The sequence below is a fragment of the Sinocyclocheilus anshuiensis genome, unplaced genomic scaffold (genome assembly GCF_001515605.1).
Source record: "Sinocyclocheilus anshuiensis isolate Anshui unplaced genomic scaffold, SAMN03320099.WGS_v1.1 scaffold1421, whole genome shotgun sequence".
In the NCBI taxonomy this organism is placed as follows: Eukaryota; Metazoa; Chordata; class Actinopteri; order Cypriniformes; family Cyprinidae; genus Sinocyclocheilus; species Sinocyclocheilus anshuiensis.
The window spans coordinates 273,150-282,631 of record NW_015548279.1 but is presented as its reverse complement, the minus strand read 5'-3'; the positions used below and the strand labels follow the sequence as shown (position 1 = coordinate 282,631).

The 9,482-nt window shown below is 38.5% G+C and overlaps 1 protein-coding gene and 1 long non-coding RNA gene across 2 annotated transcripts in view; both read right to left on the bottom strand.

Moving 5' to 3' along the window:
• Positions 1-2,760, bottom strand: part of LOC107655815 (uncharacterized) — a 4,994-nt gene extending 2,234 nt beyond the window's left edge. The window contains exon 1 of the long non-coding RNA XR_001630493.1: positions 2,597-2,760. This is a non-coding gene — a long non-coding RNA (uncharacterized LOC107655815). The remainder of the gene's footprint in view (positions 1-2,596) is intronic.
• A 1,910-nt stretch (positions 2,761-4,670) lies between these two features.
• LOC107655810 (Down syndrome cell adhesion molecule homolog) overlaps positions 4,671-9,482 on the bottom strand; it is a 153,800-nt gene continuing 148,988 nt past the window's right edge. Inside the window, 1 exon segment of the mRNA XM_074186885.1 lies at positions 4,671-7,341. Within this exon segment, the coding sequence (XP_074042986.1) occupies positions 6,968-7,341 (374 nt within the window). The 3' untranslated portion in view covers positions 4,671-6,967.

Below are 9,482 nucleotides of genomic sequence, written 5' to 3'. Positions count from 1 at the left end.
AAAAAAAAAAAAAGTGTCTCACATGGCTCCAGGGGGTGAACAAAGGCCTTCTGTAGCGCATCGATGCGTTTTTGTAAGAAATATATCCATATTTCAAACGTAATAAACACTTCTCTCTCACTTCATCTAACAGTGTTACGAGGAAGTCGTTCCGGCGGATGGCGTAGGACGTCGGCGTTGTGTGATTAGTGATGAATGCGGAGAGAGAACAAAACAAAACGCCAGTCACGAATTAGAAGTACAAACCGAGGAATTGTAAAGAAAAATGTCGGAGGATTTCGATATAAGCCAAGAGGAGACTGGTTATCCTTTCCTAAAGTAAGGAAACTTTGCTTCCTCCTGTAAACAAACTCGCGAGACTAGCATTTCTCAGAGGCGCGACGCATACGTCCTACGTCATCCGCCGGAATGGCTTCCGCTTACCACAGATACCGGAAGTGAGAGAAAAGTGTTCATTACGTTTGATATATGGATCTTTTTCTTACAAAAACGCATGGATTCGCTACAGGAGGCCTTTATTCAAGCCCCAGAGCCGTGTGAGGCACGCTTTATTAGGGATGCGTGTGCTTTATTTAACGTGTTTTGGACTGTTAAACAGAAACACCCACCCACTTGCAATGATAACGCTTGGAATAGCCAGGGCAATTTTTAATGTAACTCCGATTGGATTCGTCTGAAAGAAGAAAGTCATATACACCTAGGATGCCTCGAGGTTGAGTAATACACAGGCTAATTTTCATTTTTGGGTGAACTAACCAAAGTAGAAAGTGTTCTCTTGTAAAACATACTCCAATAATCTTTATTTCCAACAAGTTTGTTCAATGTTTCTTCAAATGTCTCTACATCAACATCTTTGAATTGCATGAATTGCAATCAACAACATGAATTGCTTTTTTCAAGATAAATTAATTCAGGTTTCTATCCATATAACACACATTCTCAGCTCTTATCTAATCTCAGTTCATTCACAGAATAGAATCCATAAGACCTGTTTAAAACATCTCAGTCTTTAATTTGCATATTTTATACTGATATCAGAGTCAAAATGGCTGACAGTACAAAAATTGTACCTTCTTTCCTCAGCAAATTCTATGTGAAAGCACTTTCAGTACGAATAGAGCACCTACCCTTCAGATCTGGTGAAGGTCACACATTGCACTGAGTAATATATTATTTACACTGAATCCTCTCGTGTATTTGAGCCCAGATCCCCTCATCTGTACACACACACACACACAGGTTTGTTTTTATGGTTTATGGGGACTCTCCATAGGCGTAATGGTTTTTATACTGTACAAACCGTATTTTCCGTATTTTCCTACCCCTAAACCTACCCCTCACAGGAAACTTTCTGCATTTTTAGATTTTCAAAAAAACTCATTCTGAATTATTTATAAGCCTTTTGAATTACGGGGACACTGAAAATGTCCTCATAAATCTCCTTCTCGTTGTAATACCTATGTCATACCCATGTTATTATACAAATTTGTGTCCTCATAAACCACATAAACATGCACACACACACACACACACACACATACACATACACATCTCTGTACTGAGCAGAGTTCCATGAAGAAACACCCTCAGAAAGATTTAAAGGCCCAGCACAGGGAAATAATGCCATCTGTGGAGCTGACAAGAAGGGAAGAGCTTGAAAAACACTGAACACAAATGAACCAGGGCCATATACTTGTATGTTCTTCCCTGCGAAAGTGTTTCTTGCAATAATTAAAGCTCTTGTAGATGTGGCTCAAGGCTCTCAATCGACCAAAAACCTGTCTTGCCACCGCTGGGCCCAAGGACATAATGCAGTATTGGAACTAGATTGCTGCTGCTGCTGATGTACTACTGTATGTTCCATCCAGACATGAAAACACCTAAAATATCATCTCACTTCCACTCTCACAAGCAGATGATAACCAAACGTAAGCCTATGAACTCAACTGGTAGGATGTCACCCAAAAATGGGTCACAGGTTTCTGACAAACGTTTATTCATTTTAGTTCTTTGAATTAATCATAAAAACTCAGTCAATCAATAAAAATGTGACATGTCAGTAATTTAGCTTTAGCTTTTTAAGTGGTTTGAGTGGTCAGCTTATTGAAACTGAACACACTGCTCCTGCCATGGTCCTTTTAACAGGCAATGATGACAAGTCAAATGCTTATCATTAGTGCAGTAACTGATGGATATGATGCTATCAGCAGCTATTAGGAGTGAAGTGACTTCCTTTGAGAATTACATTTCTCTTCATTAGTGAAACAATCATGACTAGTCAACTGTATCAAAGTTGTTTTTGGCCTAATTGCCACAAATTTCATTTGTCCTCAAGATAATCATGAGCAAACACATTCAAAATAACAAACGGTCCTATATTTATGACATTTTTAAGTCATTAATACCATGAGAAAATCTTCAAAACTGTAAGTCAGAAATGTACAACAAAGTGCAACCTGAGTACAGCACTTTAAAAGACCCGCCTGACTCACATTTGTCTGCCATTTTTTATTTTCATTTATTTTTTAATCCATGTAATTTGCATTTTGCTATCTCACCATGTGCTGCATGGTGGAATATCAAAATGCAAAAGCACATTTGAGATTCGTTTACCTACATCCTACTCAATTGACACTTATTGCATACTATATAATAGTAAATTATGCATATTTTGATGTGGGAATGTCTTTTTTTTTCAATTACTGAAGTACACGGCCAAAAAGAAACCCTTAAAGGGGTCATATGATGCGATTTCAAGTTTTCCTTTCTCTTTGGAGTGTTACAAGCTCTTGGTGCATAAAGAAGATCTGTAAAGTTGCAAAGACTAAAGTCTCAAATTCAAAGAGATATTCTTTATAAAAGTTAAGAGTCAGCCACGCCTACCTAAAACGCCTCGTTTAAACACGCCCCCACATGTCTACGTCACGATGTGGGAATATTTGCATAATGCCACCCAAATGTTCACTCAAAGAAAGAAGGCGTAACTTTCTCTCTGAGTCGCTGTGTGTTTCGTTGTGAAAGCGAAACTACTTTGTTTGGTCTTCCAAAAGAGGACACGACTAGAAATCAGTGGTTAAGTTGTATTTACAACACTGTTCCAGAACAGTTCAACCCAAATATTCAGATGTGTGCTGCGCATTTTATGGAGGATGAGGACTGTTTCCTGAACCAGTAACCTACAATGCATCTATGGCACAAAGGCTGTTTCTATAAAGTGGGGCAGTTCCAACTTTGCAAGGACAGTCTGGCGCTTCTGACTCACAGCCTGTAAGTACGTTTTTTTATATTTAAATAATTTGCCAATGATGATTCAAACGCGAGTTTTGAGCAGTGTACAGTAGTGCTTGTTGTTTGTAATTTCTCCGATCATAAATGCAGACATGGTTTTATGTTTACGCGACAAGATGCAACACAACGCGTAAAAAGACAGTATAAGTCTTTATAATGAGTAATTATGTCCCCACTGGATGCAACAAATGCCTCAGTTCACCAAATCGATGCGTCCGCAGCAGCCTCCAGCAAAACTGCGCCGAGGAGCCGGCCGCAGGGCAGTCGCCCTGCCCATCCAGGCCCCCGCCAGACCTGGTGGTAAGGAGCAAGAGGCCCTGAGACGGGCGACCCAGAGATGGAGATACACAAAATAATGTTCTTTTTAGCAACGTCATATGACCCCTTTAAACCCATCAGTGTATTGCTCTTTTTCAAAGAGACTAGTCTATTGACTCTTGTCTCAGAGCACTATTGTCTTTAAAGAACAGTGCAAACTGGATCTAACCAGCACAGAAAGAGAAGTGGACGGCCCAGGTGCACAACAGCAAGAGAAGGAGTACATCAGAACCGTTTATTCGAGAAACAGATGCTTCTGGTGCTCAGCTGCATCTTCGCTGTGTGAAGGAAAGACTCTAGAAAGCATGAGGTCTGTATGTGTCACTACTGCACATGGAGGAGCAGAACGTTTGAAGAACAACATTTATTTAAATAGAAATAGTCATTTGTAACATTATACATCTTATATTATTGTCTCATTGTACTGTATATTTTCAAGTAACCCAAGTGGGCAAGTGATGGTGAAAAGACATCAAATTGACATCAAAATTGATGTAAAAAAACAGGTCAAATATGCAAATCAAACTGACGTCAACTACTTGATGTGACATTGATTTGATGTTAATTGAATCAAACATATTGGCCAACATATACATTAAACCAATTTCAGTGTGGGATTATTACCACTGGAAGAAACTGCCATCCAAACTGAATTTAAAATGATGTTACAGCATCTTGATCAAGTCTTGACTAATATTTGACGTCAAATGGATATCAAGGTGCCCACTCAGATTGCTTCCTTGGTGAATGAAAGTAACAATATCTTTCAAAAACAAAACATTTCATAGTACTCTCAAAATTTTGAATGATAATATATTGTGTGTATTTTAAAGAATGATTTCTATTTTATTTTTTTATAAATACCTTTTTTATAAATATCTGTCCCTATTGTCATCACTGTCAGATATCCACAAAAGCTTTTAAAAACTGGTAATAACGATGCCAACCTTAGCCCTGAATGTCCTTTTTCCATATTTCATCTGCTATGAGTTCAGTATATGGCTACACAATCTCTGGTCAGGACAGTTTGGTTGGTGAAGTTGCCATTCTCGTTTTCTCTAACCTTTAAAAGGCCTAGCAAAACAACTGCATTTAATAGGCCTGTGTAATATTCAAAATACAGTTATTTTGTCATCACAGCAAGCCTGTAGTCTCAGTGTATTCTCATCAGTGTTTAAATGATAGATTTATCAAGTCACACTGTTAACACAACCAAACTATGTTTTAGTGGCTGATGGTGATTTCTGACCAAATTGAAGGAGATTGTACAAAAATATAAAAACTTCTGAATGTTTATCAGATAAACAATGCAAATTCATTGATCTATAGACATGTATTTCTTGTATTTTAGATTTATATTTTAGTTTTCATTATATGTTAGGTGTCATTTTCTGTCCTCCATGCATAAAACATTTGTATGACAAGTTCAACCGAATGAAAGAAAACTTAACCACTTCAATTATTTTAGTTGAGTTGGAGGTGTCCAGATGAACACGAGGCCTTGAGTTAGACTGTAAATGCCACGCATTATTAAACAGATCTGGAGAGAAAAGTAAATTCTACTGATTTGCTATAGTGTGAGTGCATTAATAACTGCATGTGCTGGTTTTCAGCTGATTGAGGAGAAATCCACACAAACAGAAGAGCTCCTCCTACAGACAGTATTCAGAGCTCCTATCATAAACATTTCAAAAGACATTGTAGTGCCATCTGTTGGTTATGATCATGGATGGGCGTCTGAGTTTGTAACATGGTCACAAAACATCCCCTCGACTTCCTGTCCTAGACCCTCTAGATTTTTGGGCATTATGACATTATTTTCCTGACTTTAGCTAATTCTGATACGGTGATGCACCAGCATGTTTTACTTATGAGGATTTTTAATACAGTCATTTTACATTATTGTCATCTTGACAAGCATCACGATTTATCATTTTGGTCTTGTTTAAGGCAAGCATCTAACTGACATCTAGACTGACATTCGAATGGCAAACCACAAATCAAGTGGAGCATTAGATGATTTTCATCATTCTGCCTGTCTACTGTCATCATTAAAAACGTTTGTCAATTATAGTTTAGAGACTGCGTCATTAGTTTGTCTCTTTATTGTCAATCATTTTCGGGTTTATTTTTCATTATGCATTACTGAATACATTCATATCTGTTAGTACTTCAAGATGTCCAAGAATTACGAAATTATTAGTAAATCCAGTGTCATATTGCTCAATTAAAATATCTTCTTTTTGTTGCGTGTCTTACACAAAACAGGCCACACCATCTACAAACAGGTGAATCAGATACCATTCATTCAAGGAGCTGCTGGAGAAAACGGCAGATAGACATTTACGGTTCTTCCACGGTTCTCTCTTTGTGTCACACATGCTCCGCAGCTCATCCGATGAAACTACCGTTACGCAGTCACAAAAAAACTCCATGAGTGGAAAAAAAGACAAGAGAACCCAACAGTTTTAATTTTCTAATCAAACCAGATGTGTGCAAACATGACTAAGGACTTTATTTACCAAATCTTTTTTCCCTGTATTATCCACAAATAAAAGTGATCTCTTCATGTGTATGTATATATTTATATATATATTTATATGTATATTATAACATATAATGTCATAACATATATTATAACATTATATAATCCCTTAGTGTGACGAAAATCTCGTGGAATTCATTTTTTATTTTCAGGTCCCCATGCAGTCCTTAGAAAGCACAACATTCTGAGACGACTGGAAAATGTGGACTCGTTGTCCTTCCTTCACGTCTTCTGTGATCGTCAGATACACCGCTGTGACAAACGGCTTCGAAAAAAGGACGATCACACCTCATAGTTTCATCAAAACAACAGAGTCATGGATAGAGGAAAGAAACATCTTCCTGCAGAGCTGACCACACCCGGCTTTTTTAAACCATTTTTTGATACTTTTTCTCTATTTTTATATAATAATAATAATAATGACTATAGAATTATCCTTGATATAAATTCAAAAGTAGTTCCTCTGTCAATTTAAATAAATAATTTTGGCAATCTTCATAACGGTGGTATTTAAAATAAATGAATGATTACGTAAAAAAAATCCAACTTAGTCAGAAAAGAGGGCAAGAGAAGAAGGTGAGTCAAAGAAAGAAAGTGTAAAAAAACAGCAGAGAGAGAGAGAGTGAGATAGATAGATAGATAGACAGACAGATAGATAGATAGCTAGACAGATGCAAAGAAAACTATCCACTTCAGAATTCAGAATGTATGTACAGGACTCATCTCTGAATCAGAAAAGCACTCGTCTTTGCAGCAGGTCCTCACGTGTTTGTGTGTGCGTGACAGTGCAACGTGGTCCGCAGCTATAGTCCTGTGTTATACAAGTGTGTAGGACTTTGCGTAGGGGTTGTTGCTTTGTTTCAGGTGTCCTCTGGAGTCTAGAAGCGATTCCTGGGAGCTGCTGAGTTTGGCGGCCTGGGCCAGGTCGCCCGGCTCGCGCTGTGGCAGTGTGGAGGCAGTTCCCGGCTGCCACTGTTGTACTGCCTCTCTGCTGGGGGGGCCAGAGGAAGAGAGGGCTGACGAGGGGGTCTCGGAGGGTGTGGGGGCCAGCAAGGCTGGCCGCTTCGCCATTCGGCTCTTCTGCGGGTCCATACAAGTCTGTCCTGTGGCCTCTCGACCTGAAGGGACTGCTCCCCGGTTCAAAAGGAAGTCCATGCGTAGGTAAGGGGGAAGATGGACCAGTTCACCTGCTACAAGACAGACAGGGTCATGTAAGTGTGAGCACTGCTCAAAGATCAGATTTGCTTTCCACACTGAGATATATGATGAAAAAATGGATGGAGAATCTAGTCTTTAAAGGAGAGGTTCGCTTCCAGAATTTAAATTTCCTGAGAATTTACTCACCCCCATGTCATCCAAGATGTTCATGTCTTTCTTTCTTCAGTCGCAAAGAAATTAAGGTTCATGAGGAAAACATTCCAGGATTTTTCTCCATACAGTGGACTTCAATGGTGGCCAGCGATTTGAAGGTCCAAATTGCAGTTTCAATGCAGCTTCAAAGGGCTCTACACGATCCCAGCCGAGGAATAAGGGTCTTATCTAGTGAAACGATTGGTCATTTTCTTTAAAAAAAAAAAGACATTTATTAGGGATGCACGATATTGGAGTTTTGCCGATATCCGATATGCCGATAATTTTCAACTAATTTTGGCCGATAGCCGATGCCGATAATGATATATAATTATTTTTAATTGTGGTTAGTTTTTAACAGGAACTTACGTGTTAGAATTAAATAAACAATAATAAAGTTATTTTATAATGACAGTACATTGAAGATTTGAAAATAACTATAAATAAACTATATATAAATCACTGCATTTTTTTTTTTCAGAAAGATGCAGTGGTAACCTTAACATTTTATTTTATGATGTAACATTTGTAAATGGTCTAAAGCAGGGGTGTCAAACTCAATTTCTGGAGGGCCGGAGCCCTGCAGAGTTTTGTTCCAACACACATACCATGTAGTTTTCAAATAAGCCTGAATGACTTGATTAGTTGGTTAAGGTGTGTTTAATTAGGGTTGAATCTAAACTCTGGCAGGCTCCGGCCCTCCAGGAATTGAGTTTGACACCCCTGGTCTAAAGCAAAAGAGTTGTAAAAATTCTGAAACGCGTCATTCTGTACGTGCATTCTCAGTTTAAATGCAGTATCCAAAACAGTTAATCCAATCACCATTCAGGCAAAACTTTGCTTCAAGAATGAGCCACACTGCTGATGTGATCTAATCGGACTGTTGACGTGATCTAATCGCTAGCACACCCTGAGCACATGTGAGTTAATGTATTTCTCTTATAGGTAAGACATATCGGCATTATTTTTCATGTCGGGCGATGCCGATATTTACATTTAAATCCATTATCGGCCAATTCCGATATTGGTCCGATAATATCGTGAATCCCTAATATTTATACACTTTTGAACCACAAATGCTCGGCTAGCATTAGTTCTGTGATGCGCATGCGCGTCTTTATTAGGTGATGTTGGAAAGGTCACGCGTGACGTAGGCGGAAGTACCGACCCAGTGTTTACAAAGTGAACATGTAAAAAAAAAAATCAAATGTCCTTTACAAAAAAGGTAAAACAACGATGTCGGACGATTTTAAAGTTGGAGGAGAAAATGAGATGGCATTTTTAACCGAAGTACACAGACGAAGAACTAACCGCGCCTGACCTTTCCAACAGGATTACACAATGTGTGAAGACGCGCATGCGCATCACAGAGCTAAAGCAAGCCGAGCATTTGTGGTTAAAAAATACATAAATATAAATTTAAGAAAATCCCCTATTCCTCGGCTGGGATCAGGTAGAGTTGTTTAAAGCTGCATTGAAACTGCAATTTGAACCTTCAAATCGTTGGCCACCATTGAAGTCCATTATACGAAGAACAATCATGGAATGTTTTCCTTAAAAAAAAACTTAATTTCTTTGCGACTGAAGAAAGACATGAACATCTTGGATGACATGGGGGTGAGTAAATTATCAGGAAATTTTTTTATTCTGGAAGTGAACTAATCCTTTAAAGGAATGTTCTGGGTTCAAGATCTATCAACAGCAAAGGACAGGACAGGAGAGTTTTAGGATAGGGTAAGGTAGGGTAGGGTAGAACAGGTCAGGTTTAGGATAGGACAGAACAGAATAGAGTAGGTTAAAGGGTAGGATAAAATATGTTTAGAAATGGATATATTTGTTTTATGGTAGGATAGGGTATTTTAGGTTAGCTTCAGGGTAGCATAGGGACAGGACAAGACAGATTTACTATTGGGTAGAGTAGGATAGATTTAGGATAGGATATAGGGCAGATTTGTTTTAGGGCAGTACAAAGTAAGATAGA